The sequence below is a fragment of the Haemorhous mexicanus genome, chromosome 11 (genome assembly GCF_027477595.1).
Source record: "Haemorhous mexicanus isolate bHaeMex1 chromosome 11, bHaeMex1.pri, whole genome shotgun sequence".
In the NCBI taxonomy this organism is placed as follows: Eukaryota; Metazoa; Chordata; class Aves; order Passeriformes; family Fringillidae; genus Haemorhous; species Haemorhous mexicanus.
Window position 1 is genome coordinate 17,018,021 of NC_082351.1, and position 26,277 is coordinate 17,044,297.

Genomic DNA, 26,277 nt, shown 5'->3' on the forward strand with positions numbered 1-26,277 from the left:
GATATTTCTGCCTGTAAATGTTACAGTAACCCCTTATTCCAGCCAATATTCATACATTACACTTCAACTTAATTTAAATGTAAATTTCTGGCAAGTTAAGTGCTCTGTCTAAGAACATTAAGGGCTCTTTTCCTTATGAATCAAGGTCTAATTAGAGGAGACGATGTACAGTTTCCCTACACCAATTACAGAAAAATGGAAAAAATTATTTTCATTAACAATTTCCCAAACACATGTTGGTAGCTCATCACCATTTCCCCAAAGTAATAAAAAAGTCATTTTCCAAAAGAGTAAAATAAACCAACAATTAGAAGAACAAAAATAAAATAGATTAGCTAATGTGTTAGATGTGTGTTGGCTCAGTTCTAACATGTCTGGACTTTTTGTTTGGAAATTATACTGTATTTGTACAAGTCCAAATGAAGAATCAACAGAATGCACTGCTCCCATTTTTTTTTTCAAATGTGATTCAAGCCAATTGCATAAATATGGTACCTTTTTGACACCATCTGCAAATTGTTGCCTAAACAGCCTCATAGGTCTCCATAAGAGGGTAACTGCTCATTATTAACATAATGGAGATATCCTTTCCAGTTCAAATGCTAGAAGTATGAAGGCCCATGGTTCAGTCTTGGCTGTTAATGCATAATGTGGGTTGCTACACATGCCATAAACCAAAGCACGATGCAAATTACTATGACAGAAGTTGTTTAAATTGTGCTTACGGGTACATCCACGTATTTGGAAGCAGCCTTCACCTGTAAAAGGAACAAGAAGAGAGTTAACACCACCAGTACCTTTTCAGGTCTTAGTTTTTTTCTTTAAACTCTCTAAGACCATCTCCAGCCAAGACTTGGGACAACATAATGCTGAGTAGGTTGAAAAGGGTGATGAAACTCACTTTCCTGTCTAAAACAGTGGTATTTTTGTTGTTGTTTTTTTTTTTGGAGAGGTAACTTTACTGCTGCTAAAGCTCTAATAGCAGCAGATGATAGTGTGGGAGTTGTGCTTCTACTTCAGCGAGCGGGGGAAGACGGGGTTCGTAAGAAGACATCGTTATTTTCTTCGGAGGCCTCGCTCTCCACCTGATGCCACGTGTCTCCCGAGGCACTGCATGTCTCTCCTGCTGGGAGCTGCATCCCAGGAGCAATGCCAGCTCCCCTGGGAGCGGAGCCATGATGGCATGGTGAGGCTGGCAGGGGCCTGCACCAACCTAGACACAAGAAAGGACCCTAATTTTGCTCCCTTCCCATTGTCCTGCCAACGGTGTGCTTCCCCCAGTTGTGCAGGCTGTAGCCTGGGACATTGTCAAGACCAGGCTGGATGAGGCTTTGAGTAACATGGAGAGTGGAAGGTGTCCTTGCCTGTGGCAGAAGGGCTGGAACAAGATGATTTTTAAGGTCCCTTCCAACCCATTCTGTGATGCTTTGCTGGGCTGAAGGTTTTCTGAGGAGTTTTGCACATGAATGCCTGTGGCTGGGCTGGTTGGAAAACTCATTTTTAAAATGCTTAAAATTCATCCCTGTTGCCTTCACCTGCAGCCCCTCATGCAGTCACTTCTTCCTCCTCCACATCAGTGCATTAAAACCAAAAATAATTATTTTCCCTCTTGTTGCTGGCCTTGATGCTGGCAAGAGCTTGCAGACCATGCTGGGGCAGTGTGCTCATGCCATGCCACGCAGAAGTATCCTGAAGCTTTTCTGCTTCCCAGACTGAACAGCTACCTCATTTCCCCCTGATTTTCCTCCTTTTTTAGAAGATACTGTTGGAGGGAAGGTATCAGAGATGGACACTGCACTCTGTGGTTTCATCACAAGCTGGTGTGATCTGCAAGACCCCAGACTAACTCTGTCTGTGATTTTCCATGCAGCAGGGTGCACGTTGCCTGGCGCAGGAGGCGGGGTGGCCCCTGACGTCAGGGCCAACTCTTCCAACTGAGCAGTGCCCAGCTGGCCACAGAGACCTTTTTCCCACTGTAGCATAAGGCACAGTGTCTAGAAAGAGTATGGCTGGGATTTTCCACAACGCTTCTGCTTTTAATTAGGGTAAGCGTTGCCGGCCATCTTTGTTTGGGTGTAAAAGCTCACCTGCTTTTAAATATTTCTAAAGCTACCATTAAAACAGCCTAAATATAACACGCACACAGTTGCATCTTGGGATGAATAAATTATGTGTCCCGAATGAGAGAATGAATGTATGTGTGAGACAGAATGTGAGAGTGGGTGGAAGCACTCATATGGTGTGTGTGGGGGGTGCATAATTAAGCACAATGAGGCGATACAAAAGACCAGACTGGTGGTAATTGCCGAGGTGAACGCGGCGAGCATTGGCAGTGCCCAGGCTGCCGAGCCGGGGGGCAAGAACAGAGGGAAGGGCAGGAGGAGGGCACCGAGCGCCTGCTGCTGCAGTGTGACCCCAGGTCTGCCTGCTGGAGAGGCTGCAGGGGGACAGGGCACGTCCCAGCACATAAGTTTATGAAGGAGACAGCAAAATAAGCACCAGAGCAAACACTTGTCTTGTCTTCAGGTATTCCTGTTTCCAGCCAGCTGGCTGGACACCTTGCCCTGTCTCTGCATTTATCCTCTCAACTTTCTGGGGAGGTGGTGAAGTGCTGTCCCTTGCTCCTGCGGAATGGGAGCGGAGGAGCCCCAGCCTCCGTGTGTGAAGGCAGCTGGAGCCCATCCAGTGGGTGCAGCTCCAGGAGAGCAGGCAGTCATGGCACACCCACGCAGGCAGGGTGCCCATGCGAGCACCAAACCAGCAGTTTTTCTGAGCTGCAAAGCCCAAAAAGCAAGAGCAAAGCCTGTAAAATGATGTGGCTCAACAGCCTGCAAAACTCAAGATGGGGTCCTTCCTCAGGGCTACACCTGTACCTTCAAATATCACATGGAGCACGAACCCAGGCAGAGGCAAACCTGCCAGCTGAGTGTGGATTTAGCAGTCTTGGGTCCAGCTTAGCGCCACTTTCAAACTACCTTCCCCAAAGCCAAGAGGCGACAAGAATAACTCAGCTTCCTGCGATCTCCTCCCTCCACCCACAAAAAAACTGAGCTGCTTCTCCTGCCCACTCTCCTTTAATCAGAATAATTACTTGTTTTTCTTTAAAGTCAGATTTGGCTACATTTAGAGAAATTTCCAAACTGCCGGATGTTGTGTGATTTTTGCTAGGCTGCCGTTTTTCACAAAGTATGTGACTTTGCCATGAAACATCTCAGTTTACCATACAAATTTTGTGCAGAACAAAAATAAGATCTTTTACTTCTGTCTCCCTTGGGCAGCATGGAATCTTTGGTTATAATTACCACAGGTGTAATGCTCTGCCTACAGAGGCCATCCAGATTACAGGGAATTTTAGCAGCTGGCATTCCTGTGAGTCAGTGGATCTGCACATGCAGACACCCAGCCAGGGCCTGGGCTGCTGCCGCCAAGATGCACTCAAACGTAGCAACAAACAGAAAAAAAAAAGTCTGGCCAAATTTAGAAGGGTGTTTCCTCTCAAAGTGCTCTGCAAGGAGAAGTGGCTAGTGAGAATTTATTAGGACAACAGATGCATTAATTTTATCTTGAATTTCGAGGCAAGAATTGGAAATGAGGATATCCTACTAGGTGATAAAACTGTCTGTCACAAGACCCCCGAGTACATGTCACTTGTAGAACGCCTGGAAAACACGCGATGAAAGAAGTTGGTGGAAGGGGGTGGGAGACTAATGCTTTCTGGAGCTCAGTGGCTTGGACCATCACACTTTGTTGTATTTGTTCAGACAGGGAAAACGTGGGAGGTGGTGCAAGCATGCTGTAACAAGAGAGAGATTCTGTATTTATCACTGCAAAGACTAAACACGGCAAGTCACATTACTACTGCAGGGAGAGGAGACTTGCTAAGCCCAGTGCCAAAGGGGTCAGGGCTGCTCCTCAGCCTCCTCTCCCAGTGGCTCCCAGCAAATATGGGGGCCAAAGCGAGAGACGTCCCTTTGTCAGGAAGGAGCAATCTTGCTCTTCTGTCGTGTACCCAGCCCACTTGCTGTGGGCGAGGGACCAACACTTTCCTGGAGACATGCACACACCACGCACAGCAGCTATTTGGATACACATCCCTTTCTGACTGAAGGCTCATGAAATCTAGGCTTTGGGACCATGTTTGAAAGCTGTGGGGCTGTTGGAGTGGGACAGCCTGTTTCGCTGCTGCTGGAGCAGTTAACTGTCCCTAAGTGTCCGAGGAGCAGCCGAGAGGACGCCTGAACCATGTGCACCCACGGGCTGGTCCTGACAGGTGCCCAGAGCCCAGGTGCAGCCAGGGCTTTGCTCAGCAATCAAAGGGAGCAGCACTCGGCAGTGTAAACAGTAGGATGTGGTGGGAGCAGCGCAGCACCAACCGAGGAACAGCTTGGATTCACGGGGAAGGAAGGGCTGCACACTACGCTGTCTACACGGGCTGATGCCGGTACTTCCGATGCCTGGAAAGCTGCCGCCTCCACATCCTCTGCTGCTGGCACACAAGCATTTCCTAACCCTCCACAGCACTGGAATGAGGGAAGGTATCCAGGTATCCATACCCTGCATCCCCTGGAGCACGGGTGAGCACAGCTCTGGGGCTGTAAGCACACAGGGTTTATCCAGGGAGAAGAGCTGCACTGCGGGGCAGTGAATGGAACACCCTCCCTTCCTCTCTTCTCTGAAGAACAAAGTGCCTCCAGCACACCTGAAAAGGCAGAATGCTTAGTTTGAACCCCACGGTCGTTCAGATAAGCTGCCAGACTGTGTATACAAAGCTGCCAAGAGCAGTTTCTTGCCTCTGCTGTTAAGCCTTCCTAAATCCATCTCCATTTCCAGATGGATCCTACAAACTGCCTCAAACTCAGCAAAAGGGCCCAAGAGTAGCAAACAGCAGACATTTGCAAGGAACTAAGACAACTCCAAAATGAGATTTTGGAAAGCCTTCCCAGTTTGCAGAGCAGTGCCTTCTGCCTCTTGCCCAGTCTCTGTGAACAAGTCCGTGCAGGAGAGGCTGCACAGGAAGGCAACAGGACCAGGGTATGAAATGTGAACACAACTTTCCAAGCAGCCCAGCCACAGGCATTCATGTGCACAAGTGTCTGTGAGCTGAGAGAAGTGAAGTCCTCCTTGCACAGAGACACTCCTGGAAACTTCCTGGCACATGCATTTTCCGAAGACCTTTGGAAATCAGCTGCCATGTGTTCATCCTAAGAAGCTGTCACAACACTTTTCTGGAATACAGCTCTGATTGTTAAACCATTGCTGGATACTGAGGCCAGTTTTGCACAGATATTGGTCTAGTCCTATACCTTGCTAGGAAATATGTGGTGAGCTGTGAATTGGTTCCTCAGAGTTATGGAGAAATATGGCATTAGAAGCACCTCGTGCTTCCTGACCTCATGGCATTTCCCCTACCTTGTTCTCTTTTAGAAACACATAGTCACTCCCTAGATCTCCCTTATTTTTCTGTTTACTATTTAATGGTCACTGTTAGAAGACTGAGAGGAACACACCTGCCATGTGAAGTGACAATGAAGCTAATTGCAGGTACAGTGCAATGGTTTTTTCATCTTCATATGTATCCTCTACAGAATAAACTTCACCAAGCTGAAGGATGGATGGAGATGGCTTTTCTCTGGGCATCCTGGATGTTTATGTACTGTGTATCTGCATACTGGGTGTTTTGTCTATTCATGTGGGAGTTACAGTGATCAAACATCACAGAATGGAAGAATTATTAGGTAGCTGATCTAGTCCTGGGAGAGCAGGAGGTTACAACTCAGAAAAAAAGAAAAAAAGAAAGGAAATATAATCTGTACTTACAGTAAATGACAGGAATGAAGAAAACAAAGTCCCTTCATCATATCTAGACAGTTTGGCCAAGACTCCTTCCAAAATGGTGACAAACTACAAAGACAAAAAATACTGCAATTATTTTTAATAGTTGGACAAGGGTAAAAAGATCTGCATCACCTTCAGAGGAACCAGTGGACCTCTCAGCATTGCCAAAGGAATGGACCACCTCTCCCTGAGCACAGGGGGCAGGGAGTGCAGGGAGTGGGGAGAAAGGAGTGCTTCCTTTTGGGTGCTCTTGCTGTCTGGGAATCACCCCTCAGTGGCCTGGGTGGTGCAGGGACAGGGGGTGGGCGCAGTGTGTGGGGAATCCAGCAGAGCCTCTCTGGCTGGGGAAGGCTGTGGTTCCTGCTCCCAGAATGCAGTGGCAAGCACGCAGCTAGCTGGGTATTCTTGCAGAAGAATTGAACTGGCATATGTTGGCGGATTATGTTTAAAGGTCTCCACTGTATAATAGGGATGACTTGTTCTCAGAAAGTTTGAAACTAGAGGAAAACACACCCCACCATCTTTCTCCTTACATACCAATTCCCCTCCATGTTAGCACAGCACACCAGACCTACACAACCACCCAAGGGGAATGCTGGCAGCTAAGCTACAGAAGCTGACTCTGATGAAAAACAATTTCCAAACAATTAAACCTGACATTTTGGAATGTATTTCCCACTACTGTCATCTCTAAATTAATTTCTTAGAAGAGCATATGGTGATCTTGCACAAGATGAGCTATTTTGTCCACACAACCTCGTGCGTAGGAGTGGTGACCACCTCTGCATGCCACCCCAATGGCTCTGCAGCAGCATTTAGCAGTGCCACCCCCTGACTGCGGCTACCCCAGTGCTGTGGGGTGATGCTGACCATGGGGTGTTACCCCATTAACCTAACACCCATTCCTTAAAGCCACTTCTGGCCCAGTATGGCAATCCTGCTAGCAGAGTGCTATGTCTCACACAGCTCCTTATCAACAAAGAGTCACCATGAAAGGACTGGGAGATGTATGATCCTGCCTGTGAGAAACAAGAAGCCAATTCAACATCCTAATGTGTCACATTTTAATGGAAACGCACATATTAAAGATGCAATGTTAACAGTGAATCACTTCACCTGAAGCCGAGGGTTACCTTTGCCACTAGGAGTGTTATCATTTCTTTGACGGTTTCCTCAATTAGTTCATCTATTTTTGAATGGTACTGGTGCTAAAGAAAAATAAAAGGAGAGGGGGAGGAAAATATTAGCATTGATCACAGCCAACAGCTCTACACTTGTCAGTCTCTTCCCTTGGTAAGCCACAATAAATAGTATTAAACCAAAGAATTATGCAGCTTATTGCCCTGGGCCCCACTGCAGTGGCCAGTGACTACTTACACTTGTAGGAGAGACCTTGAATTCAGGAGAATCCTGCATCAGTTTTGAAGAACGGGCAAACCCTGCCCTGTTCTGCGTGCCTGCAGCTCTGGGAGCCATGTGTGGATGTCGGAGGGGAGGCTCTACCATCCCAGTGAGAACCAGCACCCAGTGCTCCTAGAGATCCTGAAGTCCCTTTGCTCCACTATTGTGGGCATTATCCTGTCCTGGCACATGGATTGCAGCGGACAGTGGGATACACCTGCTGCAGGAGGGGAACAGGCAGCCCCTTCCAAGGGCACCACAAACCACCCAGCCCTCGGCATGGAAATGGGGAGGATGTGCTGCTCCAGGAGAGCGTGCAGTGGGCTCAACCACTGGGAATGGTGCAGCACCCCTCCCACCTACTGCAGCAAAGCAGCTGACCCTCTGTTACCCTGGCTTCAGCAGGCACCTGGCTCAAGGTAAGCACTCATTCCAATGCTCTGGTGTTTCGTACTGTGAGACAGATTTAAAAACCACCCAAGAAACCACGACGAGCCTTTTTGTCCCATGCAAAAGCCAGCAGGCAGTGCAGCCCTGAGCCCTGGGCCATGGCAGATCCCGTGGCAGTGGCTCAGCACTGGCTGACCAAGGCCTGTGCCTGCAGCACCAGCGTTTCTGAGTCCTCAACCCAGTTTCTGCACATGCCAAACCTTGCTTAGCTTGGGAGCTCTGATGCAATCAGCTGCAATATGGCTAGAATAGGTACTAAAATACAGTCTTCTACTAATTTAGAAAAGACCTGTTTCCAATACAAGATTTAATTAGTGAAAACATACAGTATATTCTTATTTTCAATGGACTGAGAAAATACTGATTATGACTGCTTTCCAACACAAAACATTTGATTTTTCAGTCAAACATTTCAAGCACTGGTGCTAGTCACTATATTCATTACCACTTGGCATTAATATTGTTTTAAAATGTTAACATCAAATCACATTGAAAGAGACAAATCTGCTTTAAATACTAATCAGACTTTGGGAAGGAAGACTGTGAGGGCTTTACAAATGCTAGCTGCTGGTCTCAGTGTCTGATTGGTACTCTGAACTGCTCTACAGTTTGGGGATTTTTTTCTATGGCAGTAACATTAATATAGGAATTTGGGAAAAAGAAAATAAAAGTAGGACACACTTACCCACTCTTTTGCAAACTTTTCAGATGATTGGGGACAGAAATAAAGAGGAAAGTGCAAAAGACAGGAAAAAGAACATATGAAGATAAACAATAAATAAACCAAAATCTTTTAAAAAAAGAGACGTATGAGAACAGCAGCATCATGCACAGAAACAATAAGCCATGGAAAATGAAATGGGGTCAAAACCTCCTTTCGCTGAAATGCCAGAGATCGCTACCTGTAGGATTTGGTGGCAGTAAAACAGCGGGAAGGGACCGGATTGTAGCTGACACCTGGCACTCTCTTATGGTTTTATTTGGCTCCGGAGAGGAAGGGAACCGGCTGTCGACAGGCAGGGTTCAGCCTCGGGGCAGCCACAGCCCTCACTGGGGCAGCAGGGCCAGGGCAGGGGACATGGCACAGCACCAGCCCAAGGCCTGGCTGGGGGCACTCAGAGCCTCACCTGGGCACGAGGACAAACCGGCACCGCCACGCCACAGGCTGCGATCTGCTGGGCCCACGCGGGGGAAAACATACACGAACAAGCGGGTGATACTTGCATTGGCAGCTCCCATTCCATGTCCTGCTTTGCAGGTCAAGACATACACAAGTCCCTTATGGGATCATAGTTATGATTAATCTTTAATGCAGAGCTAGGCCTTATCAGCTCCCAGGATTGACCTGGCCTTCCCCAGCACAGCTAGAATGAAGCTGTGGGGTGTCAGGGACCTGTAACAGCTTGGTACAGGCAGAAGCTGCTGATGTGCTTGGCAGACACAGCCAGGACTTCCTAAGGGAAATGGAGAAGGGGTTGTGCATATATTGGGGTGTCTCTCCCATTATGTTTTCCTTCTGCAACTGCATTTTCTGTGTGTGTAAAACTTCGCAAACAAGTATTCAGCTAACTGCTTTCATCATGTAAGTCATGAGTTTGAATTCAATCATGACTAGCTATGTGCAAAGCAATTCACTGTGAAATGCACTGACTGATGCATGTTCAATAACAAGCTTGTTTCAAAAGCAAATAAGAGCCCCAATGGAATAAACCCACAGTTCTGAGAGCAGGACAGGAGCCTGTGCATGCACCAAGGTGGTGTAGCAGTACCCTGAGCGCTCATTCCCATCGCAGCCGCAATCCACAGGGCAGAGCGAGCCCTGGTGCCCTGGCAGTGACCATGCAGGACAGGGCCTGCCCCAGGCAGCCACAGCCATGTGCACCCTGTGCCACCAGTGCCACAGTCCCAGCTCCACCTCGGGAAGGGGAGCCTCGGCCAGGACAGGTCAGAGACGGCGGCGGTTTGGAAAGCGAGCGCTTGGTGCTGCTACAGATGCCTGGCTCGCAAAACCAGCAATTCCAACAGCTCCTTCTACATTCCTCATGGAAACACTCAAGGTTAAAGATCACAGAGCTGGTTTGCTTTACCCAGCATAGCCCCCACTCTCAATCAAGTTTATCATAGCTTTCTATTAGCTCAATTATTACAATCCATAATCAGTGCACTACAATGATTCAACTTGACTTTATGTGATGAGTATCTTGCCTTGTCATGTAACAGATTGTGTGTATGTTGTATTTCTCTAAGGACCATCTGACCTTAGATATTAAATAGAAACATACTAGACCAACTGAGAAACATTTAATACATACATTTATCCCCTTAGATGTATTAAAAATTCAGAGGAAAAATAAATATTTAAGATGGTAAAGTATGTTTACCAAATGTTTTAACAGCTGCCTTTAGAGACAAGGAAATGGAATGAAATGATGGGTGTTTGTTTCACAGGGTAATGCTCGCAAAACGCATTCAAGTATCTGCTAAAGTGAGTGTGGCTGAAGGTAGTGTGGAAGGGAAGGCCTTTGGGGTGGGAGGGAACCCACAGAGCAAGGTCAGGTCTGGGCAAGGAAGGTGCCAAGAGAGTCTCTCCCCAAATACAGATTGAACTATCAGAAAAATGAGGGTTTGTTTCTAACAAAAATGTCATCACTGGTTAGGTCTGGGCCAAAGGCCTTGACTGAGCTCTGTGGTGGGCAGTGTGAGCCCTTTTTGCTGCCGTTGAACTGTCTGCACAGGGACACGGGCTGGAGGACCATGTGTGCCAGCTGGGGCACTGATGAATGGTCCCATCAGTGACTTTCTGTCCCTCCCTGTCTGTCCATCCCTCCCCTTGCTGACCTGTGCAGCTGCTGCACACCAGAGATGGCGGGACAGATGGACTCAATGAGGCACAGACCCAGCTCCCCATATTACTGAGAAGGACACAGGCTGGAAACCCAGGTTCCCATGCTTCTGCTGCATATCCAACTGTCTCATCCCTTCCAGCGGGACTGGAAGAGGCAGGGTGGCATCTTGTCCTCCCTTCCCAGGTTGTACTGACAGATCTACATGGGAGCTTTTACCCCCCTCAGCCTGACCACCTTGGCACACAGGTTGAGACAGCTTCAAGAGGAGGAGATGGAGATAGTTAAAACACAGAGTGGCACAAGTGAATGAAGGGGGAAGTAGTAACACTACTTAAAAGAAAAAAAAAAGAAAAAGGGAGGGTGTATAAAATACTGCAGCCCTAAATGATAACCTATGAACCAATAATTTATGTCTGCTTTACAGGTTACATTAGTTTAGCTATCTGCTAAAAACCTCATGTCCCAGCAACTGCTGCTTGCCACAGCTGTCTTGGAGATGCTGCACTAAACACCTCCTGGAAGTGGCCCAGGCAGATTTGCAGCTGATCCCAGCTGCAGCCCAGGAGCAACCACACAGCCACCTCCTCACCTGTCTTCTGCAGTCTGAGACAGGCTGAACCTGCAGTAGGACTGATGCTCAGAATTTGGAGGAAACTGTGGCAATCAGAGAGCATCACAAGTCAGCATGGAAAGATGCATTGAGTGCCTGGTCACACAATGCCTGGGCACAGTGCTGATGTGATCAGTCCTGGGCCATCTGAATACTTAACCTGGCAGTTTAATGAATGCAATGAGCCTCCCCTGTCTTCATGATCTCCAAAATCTCCCTGTCCCCAGGGATTGTGCCAGTATAAGGGTTTGATCCTGGTTTGCAGTGGGGAACATCACAAACATGAACCTTTGCAGCTGACGGGGTAGATGCTGCAGCAGCTGCAGGCTGAGGGATTTGGGGAGACACATGGGTATGAATATGGAACAGAAAATGGTAGAGAAGTTCATGTCCAGACCTGGACAACAAAAGCCCACTCAAGATCTGCTCCAGCTGACCTGGAGGACGAGGGAAGACCTGATGATGGGCAGTATGAAATCTCTTACAAGGTGCATGTCACAAATAAAATGTCAGAACTGAAATATGTATAAGAAAAATAAAAAGAACAGCTGAAACTGATCCGAACACCACTGACATCAGGGCAGAGAGCCCTGCTACATCCAGTGGCCTTTGGATCAAGATCTTTCAGAGGAACAAACTGAAGTGAAGAACTGAAAAAACACAGGAACAACTAGCAATGATTCACTGCAAAATCTGACCATGGAAAGCTGTAGTGAAAAGGCTGATCTAGGAAATGCTGACAAGCAGCGGACTAGGTGAACCAAACAGTATTTGTGAATTTATTCTAGACTGGTATATGAATATTCAATTTGGCTTGAAGTCACTGGAGCAAAATGAGCATTCTGATGCATTTAATTCATTCCAATTTGCCATGTCTTTCTAATTCATAGGTCAATTCACAGAAACTTCAACCTGCAACTATGGCTTCAGAAGAAAATAAAAGTCAGCAATTAATTAAAACAGGTTTGTTATTTGGGAACTTGAGTCATTATGAACCTGGAAATCCAGAATGATCAAGTGTGCTGATTACAGCCAGTACTCGAGGAAGGCAAAGCAGCCGGAATTTCAATCTACTTTTGGAAGTTCCTTATTTTTGTAGTTTTGTTTTTTTTTTTTCCCTTACATGCATCACAGCAACAACTTGGCAGTTCTGTTTTCCTTATGTTTGTCTACAGAAAATAGCCATACACAGAAAGTGTGTTGCTGACACCTGGCTCCAAGGTGCAGTTAATGACTCAATTTATATGGTCATCATGCAACAACCAAGCTTGAGAGATACCGTATGCATACCACAGTCCTTGCAAAAAGCCACTCCTAAGTGACAGGGATTCCGAATGTTTCTATTCATTAGATTTGAGAGCAACCCCCTGTACATTCATCTGCACACTCTCTATGGAAGGCTAAATCCACAAACGATACAACGTCTCTGAAACGAGCACAACAGGAGACAGGAAATTTCATGACATTGCCTTTAAAAGCTGTGAAAGGAAGAACCTGCATTTTTACCTCTTGGCCCATTTCCATACTGCAAAGCTTTGTAGACTGAGCTTTGGCATCCACCATGACATTAAACATGGTGCATATTGATTGAGGGACTCGGAAATCTGTTGATCGGCTGGTTTTCTGCAGTTTTACTTCAAATGCAATCCTTGTTCTGTGAAGGAAAGTAGAAGTTTCAGTTGCTTTTAAACATAACAAGACAATAATAATAATTTAAAACAATACTGAGAGGAGTTTGAGAGCCAGAAAGCTGAATGTTGCTGGGAGTGCCATAGTGCAATTGTTACAAATGTGTTTTTTCTAAAAATTATTTTCCTGCTTAAAAAGAAACCCCTTTCCAGAATACACACTCTTTATAAAGTGCTCAACAGTTTCAGGGAAACTGTGACTCTCTTATGCTTGATAAACAGTGTGATGATGTTACAAACAGCAGTGTCAATGCACACCTTTAATTTGGTTGCATTAGCTGATTGATAACCACACCCTGCTGCACTAAAGGAAGCTCCTATTGCTCCCTGACAGCAACTACAAATAACAGAAACTCCTTCATTGCTTGTCTGAAAGGACACTGCCAGATCATTGCATTTATGGTGACATGATAGTATTTGCTCGCTGAAGTTCTTAATTATCTTGTAAGTTCACAGAAGTGGTTTCCCTGCACCACACACATTCACCAGATTAAATCTGCAAAGCAGGCACAGGCACAGGCACGTGCATATGAACACACCTGCATCACACACCTCCTTGTTCTCCTGAGGTTTCACTGAGATCAAATCTGACATCCCTGGCAGTAACAAACCTTGATACACCAAAACCTTTGTTGGGCCAAAACCTACAAAATTTGATCCTGTGTCATATTTTAAATACCAAGGCATTTGTGAGTCTACACAGGAATGTTTTCCAGTGTGGTGGGCATTGCTTTGCCTTTTTTCAGAGCTCCTCTTCATATTCCAGAGGTACTTCACTAACCTAACCTAACACAGAACAATTATCACATCACACAGAATCTGCCAATAAATTAACATAGGAGCTTCAATTTAGAAACAACAAATAATATCAGCTGCAGCTCAGGAATAATTCTGAACTTAAATGATCCCCCAAGGGTTATGCAAATGAAAACTCAATTACGAATGTGAAGCTCCCGTTCTGGGGATCAGTTCTGAGCTGGAATGTAGGTCCTTCTGCCTGGATTTATTAGAGAACAGGCCTTCCCTGCAAGGGCTGCTTTCCTGACAGCCCCAAAAACAACCCAGTGTGGAAGGCAGGGTGGCTCCTCCATGGATTCAACAGTTCAGAGACAGACGCGAAGAAAAATGTTGTGTCAAACTGAAATTGCTAAAGAAACCTTAGCCAGGCCCTGTTTGCAGGTGATATAAATAGGGAAGGCAGCATATTGGTTTACATCAGCAATGGCATTTGAACTGATTTAATTACCAGTGCCAGATTTAGCCTGGACTCGGGGACTAGAATGTTGATAATTACTGAAAGGACCCAAGGAGACTGGGATTTTCCATCTCCTCATGGAAAGGAGCATGTTCTTACTTACTTATGCTCACAACCATTATATATATATAGTTGTACCAATACAAGCTGGGCCAGGTTTTTACAGAGGGGCAACACATTTGTAGAAAGGTTGAGGCAAATTAGGGAAAAAAAACACCTGGCTTCCAGGCATACAAACTTTCCTTTAGATGTACCTGGAAATTTGCTTATTTTTCCCAGTTATCTCAGCTGAGCTAACTTGTTCTGATTTTTACAGATCATTGCAGCTATAACTGTGCTGTAGGGACAGCAAAGGGGCCTTAATTCCAAGTGGAAAAAAAGAAAAAAGAGAAAATAAGTTTTGCTGGTGGTGCTAGGGCAGAGAAGAGAGCAGAGCTCCATCACTGGGTTTTCTCCTAAAACACAGTCTGACAACTGAAAGGCGACTAAAGCTCAGTGTTTGTGCCAGACGCAGGACCAAAGATGGGCTGCTGCAATAAACTGCTCTATGTCAAAGACATTAAATGCAACACATCCCATTGCACTTAAAATGCACTAGGGTTTATTCCAGAATGGTGAGAGAACAAGCCTCAAGCTATCTGCCTTCCTGCCTGCACCTCAGGGATTGAGTGTGCCTTCCTCTGTGCTGACACTGAACACCCAGGCTAGTGAGGATTGCACTGAAAATAAATGCCACACTCACACTTGCAGAGTGGCCAGGAAATTGTGGTACAGGACAGCCACATCACACACTGCAGTTAATATTAGCATGTATTGGCTATAATTGGCATCCATTTTTTCTCTTTGTCTATGAATTTTTGCACAAAGAAATACCAAGTTCATTTTTTCTTCTTGCCTCGTTATCTCTGATGCAAATGGACTTAAATTGCAGTAGAAAAGTTGGAAATTTAACTTCAATATTTTGCTTTCAAAATGACAGCTGCCAGTATGTCTAAAAGTTGCTTAAAGATATCTCTGTTTTGGAAGATCTGCAGGTAACTATGCTATAATGTGGCTGATGATACAACAGCTTTTCCCAATCAACGGCAGACGTGAAACCTGTGTGCCAAGCAACACACTATCCCACTTTTTAAATAATTTTTCTTGCTTTTTTTCATGTATCTGTGCTTTTTAGGTGGGTGCTTGGATCTTTCTTATGGCTATGCCTTCAGCAGTCAGCATCATCACACCAACCTGCATTTACAAAGATCTGACCTCGCATGCAGCACTGAAAATAAGTAATTACCTACAAAGCCCAGAAGGATGGGTGATTTATTGCCTTATTGTGAATAAGCACTCAGTCTCAACAGACAAGTGCCTGCTTGGGAGAGTCCACAATTCCCAGCAATGGGGTGAATTCCAGTTTTAAGGCGGAATAGCTCTGCATCCTGTGAGCCCTTGTGAGAAACATGCCAGGCTCCCTCAGGGGCACCCACCTTTTCACACAGGACTCGATCATGTCACTCGCCATAAGCTTCAAGCGCTGCTCCAAGTGTTTCCCAAACTCCTCCTCAGGCCAGTGCAAATCCCGAATGAAGGTCTGTAGGGCATCGAGTTTCCAGAACATGTCTTCTGAGGTGCCTGATCCATTGCTGGCAGGGCAAAATGAGAACAAAAGTCAGAAGTGGCATCAGGGTCTTGGCAACCTGATGTGGAGACCATTCCTGCAACAAGTGTAAGGCAGACAGCAGCTTCATACACAGGACAACGCTGGCCATCTCCACCATCAGGATTTTGAGTTTTACCATACAGTTGCCTAATCTACCTTGTTGTCATCACCCACAAAACTTTCCAGACCAGATGAGTAGGACAACATCATGAGTTACACACATTAACGGGAAGAACGTGTGTATGGTAAAAATCAGCCTTAGTTAATAACCACATTAAAGTATGTGATTATTAAGAATTAAGGCCAGAAATTGTGGGAGAAAATCCTTGATCAATAATAACTGCCATACTAGGCTGTATGCAGTTATTAAGATTTAGGGTTTCATGCAATTCTCCCTCCTCCAAATTATATCTTGAGTTTGCCTTGTCCCCCCAGTGTGGCCCCGTTTCCAGGTAAGGGACAGTGCTAACAAGTGGTGAGCGAGGACACACTTTATCTCTTGAACAGCTGAAAAGAAATTGGGGTAAGTCAATTGAGCTAAGGGTACATCTCATATCCAGGAGTTTCGGCAGGATTTACTGCTGCACCTTTTTCTTTGCAAAGGCAATTACAGGACAACAAATTTACATTTTTAAAAATTTATTTTGCAACAACTTTGGTCTGCCACAAAATTCTCAATTTCTTTCCCAAGCATATATTCTTGTACCCACACCCCTGCCCAGATGGAAGTCTTTAGTCCTGCAGTGTGTAGCTACACCAGCTCTTTTCACAGTATAATTATATCTCAAACCTCCACTTACAGAATAAAAATACAGGACTGAATTGCACTCTGTTTGTGCACAGAAATTTATGCATCTATAACCCTTTTCTCTCCCTCTCTTCTTCTCCCTCACTTTTTTTTTTTTTCCAGAAGAATTACCAAGGGAGCTTCAAGAGTTTCAACCCCCTCCTCGCATACCACTAATGCTAACACAGTAATTTATAAGATATTTAACACACCATGCATTACCACTTGTGCTGACATCATCTATAGAAACAGATGAGGGAGGGTGTTTCTATTGTGACAGATGCCAGCTGCATTGAGTTAATGCTAGAGGAGCTGGGAACTAATGCAAACAGGGCTACTCCCAGGTGAGAACTGTAGTCCCAACATGCCAGAGGGGTCCTGAGGGAGCCTGGGCTAGCAGAGTCAACAAGATAAAGAATGAATAGTCTTGGTTGTAGGAGAAACGTATCTGACACTAAGCAACAGGTAACATGTCCTTGATGGAGGGGAAGGGTGAGTAAAAGGGAACCAGGGAGATGAAAAGATAAAGAATCAGGCATTTGCTTTTGCCAGAGGACCAATCTGGGCAACAGTCTCACATAAAACACAAGAGTTTTTCGTTCAAACCTGTGCTTGGGTGTAAGCAAGCTTTAACAGTCTAAGCCCAGTTTTGGAACTGCATGGATTTACATTTTAAGTGATTTAATGTGGACAAATACAATAATTGGTATTTACTGCAGTAATATTATGACATCCATTTGGTTTCAAAATTTTTGAAGAATTATTCTCAGTCTTTTTCTCACTTTTGATTAGGGCTCCATCCAAGTAAACAATATAGTACATTAATTTCCAAAATGCACTGTTGGGATTTTGCTTGTGAGCACCACAATTACTCTAATCATACCAGCAGCTTGCAATATACCATTGATGCTCAAGCATTTTCAGAGGGATTATCCAATTTTCTGTCATTACATGATTCTTATCTTTTCAAGGGCAATACCACAAAGCATGCACAGAGCAAGTTTAAAACTTTCAAGTACTCTTTACAGACAACTGCCTAAGCTAGCCTTTAAAATAACTATCTTAGCATGAATATGAGTTGTATGGCTTTGAAACATAAACAACCATGCTAATATTTTAAAAGGTTTTAAATCTATTTAAAAAGATCTCCCATCAGTGTTTTCTTTACTTTCATTCATTACCAGTGCTCTGCAATCCTGCCTGTGCCAGACTAATGGCAGAGGCATTCTGGTGGACTCCAGGTGTAGATGTAATTGAGGGTGTTTCAGTAAAAGTGAACAGGAGATTCTTGGGTGACTTCTTCAGTTTTAGCTATTAAGTGAGAGGATAGAGGAAAAGCACCACAGTGCTGTCTGACACCAGTCTATGCCAACCCTAAATAACTCTATAGGACTTTAGAAGGAGAATGGACAAATAACAGTTCCCATGATAGGACATCTTGGGAGATGAGCTACCTCAAATGATGAGATTTGGGTTGAGCTCACTGGGTACCACCCTCCACATTGCTCAGTGAGAAATCTCCTACAAGAGAACGTGCCTTATCTGTGCTGAGGATCTGTGGTATGTTCCCCCCAAGCTTCACACATAAACCTTGGGACACTCAGACAGGAAGCTGGGAGCACAGAGCTCAAGGCTCCTACAGTGACTGCTTTGACACTATTTCCCAAACCATAATCTAAAACTCACTTTGAAAATCTCTTTCTTTAGTTGGTCATAGCATTATTTGGGCAGTAATGAAGGCTATGGAGCTTTAATTGCTCTCTGGGGCATCCCCAATGTGAATAATAACTGTTACAGGGTGCTCCTCTTTCTTAGAGTGTTTCACCAAAGTCAAGACAAAAATTATCTAGGAATTGCAGAGCTTGCATTAAATAAAATTCATTTTTAGATCTACATCTGGTCCACAGAAATTGGTTGACTGGCATTGAAATTGATTAATCTTCTCTTTTGGACAAAACTCTTTGCTGAGACATAATGTCACATTGTGAGTTCTGTGGTTTCTATGTTATTCAGACCATACCCCATTGTTGACAGCTATTTTGTAAAGCAAGATACTTGCTCAAACTCTCAGTGGGAGTTGAGACAAATTTTCAAGGTTTATACAAAAAAACCCTCAAAATACACATGCCAGAAATTCACTAGTGTCTCATTCAGAAAACATCTAATTAACTGTATCACTCTTTAAAGTTTTATGTAATGCACAGAAACAAACAATACATATCCATGCCAAGATTACTTTAAATTTAAATGAGATCTAATTTGAACTGAATACACACTCAGAATCATAAATAGCAGCCATCCATGACGGTGCAGAAAAGCTAGGCATTTGTGGGATGCCTAGTGGGATGTTAACTGGTAGATTTGGTACTTTAGGGAGATTCACATTTGGTAGATTCACATTGGGCAGATTACTTGTTAAACTCCTGTGGAAGAAACAGACAGAAAGAAAAAATACCATAACAGTGACAATGCCGATGTAGCAGAAGCACATGACACTCAGAAACAAATCTGCAAAGTTCACAGCATGAGGACAGTTAAAAAACTAAAGCAAAACATTTCAGAAAGAAGCATGAGTATGAAAGCTTAAATGTACTGTGTTTTCAGTCTGCTATAAAATTCAAATTCCTTAAAAAAAAAAGCAAACCGGAATGAAAAGAAGAATTGCAAAGGCAAAAATTGACAGAGAATTTAAACACCTGTGAAAATAACTGCACCTTCAAGTCCTGATACCTTTTCAGAGTGCAGAGAGCAGCTTTTCTTCCAAAAAATCTCTCTTTTAAGGAAGAGTCTTAGTTCTTACGCACACAGGCTCAATGGAAGTACTAAACTACAAGGTCTGCTATGGGACTGGAATTTGAAATAATAGAGTCTGGAATTCCAGCCATAAGAGATTTTCTTGCCACCAAGCTCAATGGAGTTGCAATTTTGCTGCAAAACCTCTCTGTCTTAGACCCTCCACAAATAAAGATGGGCTAATCTGGAGTGATGAGACAGTGAACTACAAGGTTCTTCCTCTGTAAAGACTGTGCCCTGATCCTCCTTTGAATTCCTGGGTGCAAAACAAAGGATTGCCCAGCCCCACTATTAGTGCATAAACTGCACTTTGTAAATGAATCCAGGACTAGTATGTGACTGTTTCATGGCTGGAAGGGGGGCATGAGGTGATTAAGATACTAAAAAGTTAATATGAAGCATGTGTACTTGGGCAGCATGACTTCAATCAGTATTTTCAGATGTGCCACTGTTATGCAAATAGAGATCTTTAAAAAGTGGACAGCTGTATTGATTTAATGCAAGATTCTCTCCTGGAACAAGGTGCATGTAACAGCACTGCATGACCAAAGTTTGGAATGCACCCTGACATATTTCATTGTACTATGTCTCTAGATTTGTAATTAGTCTAATTCTGTTTTAATGAGTATCTCATCACAGTCATATTCTACATGCAAAATGAAAACATCAGGAGATCTGGGAATGAGCAAAACACAGAGCTCAATTACCCAACTCACATATTACCTGACTCTCAGAAGAGAGGCCAGTTTCAGAAAAACGCCTCATTTCTGCCCTCTCCCAGGAACACTGACCCCCTGGTACACAACCCACAGGTGGTTTTACAGTCCCATGTGAGGAACAAAACCAGATGCTTTGACACTGTTTTCACCAGATTGTTACTTGGACTAAGTGAAAATGGGATTAGAAATTCAGGATTTCAACTTCACCCTGTACTGCTGAAGCTGCTGAAAGCTTTTTTATTGATGCACACAGGCACGTCTTCAGCATCCAAACTTGCCTGCTCTGAGACTGCATCAGGATATGGCACCTTTGGAGGTCTCTCCCATTTCTCTGGATTAAATGAGTTACTTTACAGACATCATTATCTGTTTTCCTGTGAAACTATCAAATTATACACTATGTCTTTCAAGGCATATTAAAATCCTAGTAACTTCCCTGAGACATATTTAGCACTTCATTTCTTACTGCAAGTTTTATATATCAACCCCCAAAGCAGTGGAACTGAACTGCCTGAATAAATGTTTCCTAAGGCATCAGACGATGTGAACCACATCTCTGCAAGAGCTCAGCTCAGCTCACCAGCTCATTGCTGGTGAATGCTAGGGAACAGATTTCATTCTTTATGAATAAAATCCCTTGTTGGGGAGGAAAATCACAAATTAAAGTTTTTTCTAGTGAAAAAACCCTCACGACTATGCTCTGATTTCTAATTATTTCTATGATTCTCAGTAGATTTAAGTTCCTGCTATCTGTGTGTTCTCTTTTTCAGGCAAAGACAAGAATTCACTGCTGTCACAAAGCTGTCCATTGTTTCCATTCATACTCTATCTGCTGCTAAGATGATATGACTATTGAATGAGACATAGACTACATAGTGATTGAGAGAGTGTTAAATCTTCAGAAATGGCAGTGCATGTGGTTAGATACTGATATGGAATAAATAAAGAAATAGCAAGAGGTGGACAACATATAAATGTATAAGGAAAAGCAACTTAAATAACTTAGCCAGATGGTAAATACATAAATCAGAGGACCTTTGGTTTTAATATTAAAATTCAAGAAGTGACAGTGTTATATTAATAAAAACACTGTATTAATAAAATATGACTTCTAGAGTAAACAGTATACTATATTCACACGGAAACATATTTCTTTTATACAACACATTATTTTGCTGATGCAAGAATATGTTACAAGAATAAGTTAGTACTTTTAAAACAAAACAAAACAGCAAAATAATGGAGTATATTATGTTAACATACAGTAACTAATGTAAAAAAAATATTCTCCTGAATTGACATGCACAGTTTTTCAGGTTCAACTAATCTAATTATCTGACTAACAGTTGCAGTGAGACCTCTAAAAAATGATTAATATTACCAACAAATGTTCCATGAAGCCTGCAATTGTTCAGACCATAAAACTACAGGTCCAAGATGAGAAACTGTTTCTAGAAACCAGCCATGCCTATTTAATATAGATGGCTAAATATAACCTCAGCCATCAGGCAGGGAATGTGGGCATTTGCATCAACAAGATGAGGGCTGTCTGATTTAAGACGACTCAGCTTCAGGACTGGATGCTGATACGTTTGATGAGAGACACAAGCTCTGGAGCTGTACCACTTGTTTTCCTGGTGTCTTCTGCTTCAGCCCTGTTTGTGTGTGTGAGCTGTGCAAATGCCCTCACCTGGACTGTCTGCTGGGAAATTCTCAGTGCAAACAGACTGGCAGTACCCCTGCACAACCTCCCAGTGCTCACACTGTATGGCAGCACTGGGTGGAACACGTCCAGTTGCACCGTGGCTGCTCCTGTAGAGCTGCCCTAGCAATGTAAGGAGGGCAGAAAAATCACAGTATTTTTACTGAGCTGTCTCCTGGGTTCAGAATAGAGCTGAACGAGACCCTTGGCCACACCTAAATGCTCAGTTCCTACAGGATGCCTGAAATGATTTAGTGATGGAAGACGCAAATGCCTGTCTCTTCCATCACTATAAACACTTGAAACCTCACTGCTGAGGCTGAGCAAATGCTCAAGAGCAAATCTTTTCACAAAAGCCTTGATGTGAAGCAAAGAGCTTGATAGTGAAGTAGGCAGTCAAATCTGTGCTCTTCCTGTGACTGACACCCAGAATAGTAACAAAAATACTCACTTTCACTACAGCGGTGCTTCTTTTAAGGGGAAACATTTTTCACTATCATTCTGCAGTTGTACAACCTTATAAAATGATTAGTATAATCATATTATTCAATTTCTGACATTTATATTAATGATACATTTATAAATAGTTTGCAAAGGGTTAGTGAGCAATTAATAGATGCTAAAGCCAGGACTAGAGAGCGGTAGAGAGAGCCCTGGGTCAATGAGTAATGTTCTAGTCAAGCCACTGAAATTAGCTGTCATTGCATGAGCTTTAGCATTTGCTCAAAAAGATCTTTCAACACAGACACACACACAGAGACACACACACACACGTGTCAGCTGGCTGCGAGATAAATCAGCACTCTCCGAGAAGCTAGCATGAAAAAAACCCATTGCAAACCCTACTTTTCCAAGACCTCTCAACTCACCAGAGAACAGACCTACTCTGCATCCTGCATACTTGGATGACTGTGCGAAGGACAAGTGTTCCACATTTCTCTGCGTGGATTCATACAAGCACACCAGCTGCTCTAGCTATAGGGCACAGACCCCCTGCAAATTCAGCAGCTCTGCAGAGGCAGATTACAGAGCCCTCATGAGCACATAACGTCCATGCTTTCCCCCCACCATTTTTTTCAATACTTAACAGTATCTCTCTCACTGCGATTTCTATACCTAACTCCTCAGAGCATAAGGTGCAGAGTATTCAGCAATGAAAATAGAAGAAATACATGCTTGCAAACTGCCATCTGGTCAGGTTATGGAGGGCTACATATTTCAGCCTTGATTTCAAACACAAGTACAGAGAAACCCTTTCAAAAGAATCTGTGTTGTAGAATAGTTTCTTGGTTAAGAGGAGATAATGAGATTTCCTTCTTATAATGCACTGTAGAGATCCAGGACAACAACAAGCTTGGTGGAATGGCCAGCTTTGATGATCTGTCTTTGCTAGCCAACTTGAAGGTCTATCTCCAAAGCAGAGGAAAGCTGTGGAAGAACATTCTGCAGTGTTCCCGATTTCCAAAAAAGCTCTGCTGGAGAGGGGTCAATAGAAGGTCACAATTTGGTTTGGAATTGGCTGCTCCAAACTATTTGAGAATCCATGGCCACAAATTCAACTGTGCTACAGTATGGACATGTGGGGTGAGAACAGAGTAGATACAGGAGGGCAAGTCAAACAGAATAAGTCTCTAACCTGAATTTTTCTGCAAGTTCCCTGTCGATCAGACAAAGAGGAGCAGGTGGTCTGCCCAGGAGGCAAAGATGAAGATGCCTTAACATTTAGTTCTGAATAGCACATGAAAAATGTCATAAGATCCTAGCAATGACACTCCTCTTTTCCTTTGCACTGTATGTGCCACCCTCTGGCACTCACTGGTGCCTCACTTCACCGGGCCACATCACGTTGAGCCAGTGTTTGCAACTCACACTTTTGTGTGCGAGACATAAGAACAAAATATCAACACGTGAAAAAAAACCCATGGTGCATCTTTTCACCAGATGGACAGAAGCTTCTCGTGGAAAGCACCCACTTTCCTGCTGGAAGAAATCTTTTATATACCCAAGTCTGTAAGAGAAAGAGTCCATCCTGGGCTTTTGCTGGGAGATGCAATGCTGAAAGCACACTGTAACTGGAACTCCAGAAGGGAATAACCATCACAAGAGAACTAAGAAAAGATCTTTTATAACTATCAGAGATAACTTGGAAATGATAGATGCTGGCATACCCAGGGACAAAGCATTTTGACAGGCAAGTAGCACGTCCAAGTACTTATGGACATCTATAGTTAACTCCTTGAAGTAATTAAAAAGCAAAAAGATGACAGCTTCTGATAAAAGAAAAAAAAAGCAGAATGATTTGTTTATTGAGTGCTTAACCCAGGTGGACAGGTACACAGAGTTAACTGCCTCTGTTTCATAACAGAGAAGGAAATACATATTTTTTACTAAAGCAGAGCTCTGAAACTGAAGTTAATGCTAACTTCGAAGTGCAATTCTGCTTGAAGGAGTGGCTGTAAAAATGGCATTCTCCTACTCGAAAGATCTATTTCTTGTATGTTTTCTGGGTCACATCTGCTTATTTGAAACAAGATTTTTTAGGATCTTTAATCCTGTTAGCCTGCAGACCAAAGACAGCAAATGGAAAGTGAGAGAGGCTCCTGAATGCCAGCCACTTAACCCCACTCAAAACAGAGGGGATGATCAGGTGTCAAGAAAAAGCCCGAGATTTGGCAGGCAGAATCCTTACGGATGCTGAGGATGCACAAGAAAGAAAGGAAAAAACCTGGGTACTCAGACTCCAGGTTGCATATGGGAGGCTGGCTGCTGAACAAAATCTCTTTTCCTTGTAAACGGAACATATTTGGTGTGAAAAGCCCTGAAAGACCACACGTTCTTTTATACAGCAACCTCTGAGAGTGCGGTGCCATTTCACTTTCCCTAGAGAATGACAAAAAAAGCAAGGAGAAGAGTCTCTCCAGAGGTCACCTGGTCCCCGTTCCTGGTCTGAGGCACTGCCAGACTCATGTTGCTTGCAAAGGGTCCATCTTTCTCTTTTAGTTTCTTTATTAGAAGGAAAAGTTAGCTATTTCCCTTTGTAGGATCTGATTTGGCTTTATAGAGCAAGCATGACAGGGTTCAGCAATGCTTCAAAACCTGTGAAATAACAACAGTAATCCAAAGCACATGTCACATTTTTATCATTCACCAGCTCTTGAGTTCAATTTGGGTTTTTCTCAGGCTCCCAGTTTCTTGCTGGTAAACTCCTAGCTTTCCAAATGTAAGAAATTATTATGCTTGAGTCATCTTGCCCATGTTTCACTTGGGTTTCTGCACGTCTAATCCTACAGGCAGAGGAGCTGGGACTGGCAGAGCTGCCCTGGACAGGGGGACATGTGCAGCCACTAGCCATGGGGCTGATGCCAGAGGCACACATTGCAGTATCCCCCCCACAGGGTGGGTGGAAAAAAATGAGTGTTGAGAATAAATACAGCAATGACTCACAGGGGTTATAGGGCTGGAACTGAACACAGTGAAGCGAGATTTTTTTTGTTCTGAAAAGGAGCTATGTGAGTTCAAAAGCAGCATTGGAAAAGGCCTTTTAGAATGGGTTCCAAAAAGCCATGGCAGTTAAGAAGGTTTTCCCATTTTCATGCTTCCCTGTTCAAAAGCACACGGTTCAAACTGAGGCAGTGATGCATTTCAAAAAGCCAATACCATTTCCCTCATTAACCTGAAAATCCTGAAGAGATCAGGCCTCCTATTTATAGCATTAAACTAGAACGTTTAAAGCAGTTTCTGCATGTCCAGTCTAACGTTTGCTAATTCACCTCTATATGAATCTCCATCCATTTGCACCCAAATTCCGATTGTATCAAAGGAGGTTTCCTTACTTTACTGGCTCCCATGACTCCCGCTCAAAGCCCCTGTGAATTGACTGTGCAATTGAGGACTCCATCAGATCGACATATCTAACAACAAGTGGAGCAAACAGGTCTTGGAGGTGTTTGTGGAATTTTCCATTGCACAAATTATCTAGAATAGATAAATAAAAGTATAGTAAGACACTACTGTTACTACAACCTCTGTAACAAACCACAGCGTGGCACTTCATCAAACAATGAATTTGTCAGTGAACAGGAAAACTTCAAGAACATAACAGGAGCCAGAGTTCATGACACAGACAGCAGGAATGACTTCTTACTCCAAACAAATAAACAGACAATGAACCTTCTTTTTCATTAATGTAAAACTTACAAATACATTATCACTTCCTGTGAATAAAATCAGTGTAAGAAACACAGCACGGCAAACACTATGGCTTTAGCAGGTGGGAAAATAATTTCTTCTTTGCTTGCTCAGTACCATGATTCTGGAACTTGCTTTCTGAGGATGAGTCCCTGGCTTTTTTCACACAGTCTTAGAAAGCTAGCTGGGGTCTTGGTCTAGGACCTTGCTAAGGCAATGCCAATTTTGCCACCAGCTCCCCAGGGAGGGTTGGACTACCCAGTAAAGTGCCAAATCCTCACATGGGTTTTGAAAGCATGGGCCCAAGTGCTTCGGAGAATTGTCTTATTTCACAAAGCACTATTCTTCTGAACTA

General features: G+C 43.8%; 1 protein-coding gene across 4 annotated transcripts in view; it reads right to left on the minus strand.

Annotated features, from left to right (window-relative positions):
* The window catches only part of CADPS (calcium dependent secretion activator), a 206,374-nt gene that overhangs the window by 23,513 nt on the left and 156,584 nt on the right, over positions 1–26,277 (minus strand). For 2 of the 4 annotated variants that reach the window (XM_059856710.1, XM_059856712.1), the window contains 7 exons: positions 25,568–25,709; positions 18,797–18,943; positions 15,561–15,716; positions 12,649–12,796; positions 6,969–7,043; positions 5,818–5,901; positions 726–758 (listed from right to left, as the gene is read on the minus strand). In XM_059856710.1, the coding sequence (XP_059712693.1) occupies positions 726–758; positions 5,818–5,901; positions 6,969–7,043; positions 12,649–12,796; positions 15,561–15,716; positions 18,797–18,943; positions 25,568–25,709 (785 nt within the window). The remainder of the gene's footprint in view (positions 1–725; positions 759–5,817; positions 5,902–6,968; positions 7,044–12,648; positions 12,797–15,560; positions 15,717–18,796; positions 18,944–25,567; positions 25,710–26,277) is intronic. The other 2 variants (XM_059856711.1, XM_059856714.1) reach the window with 1 other exon arrangement.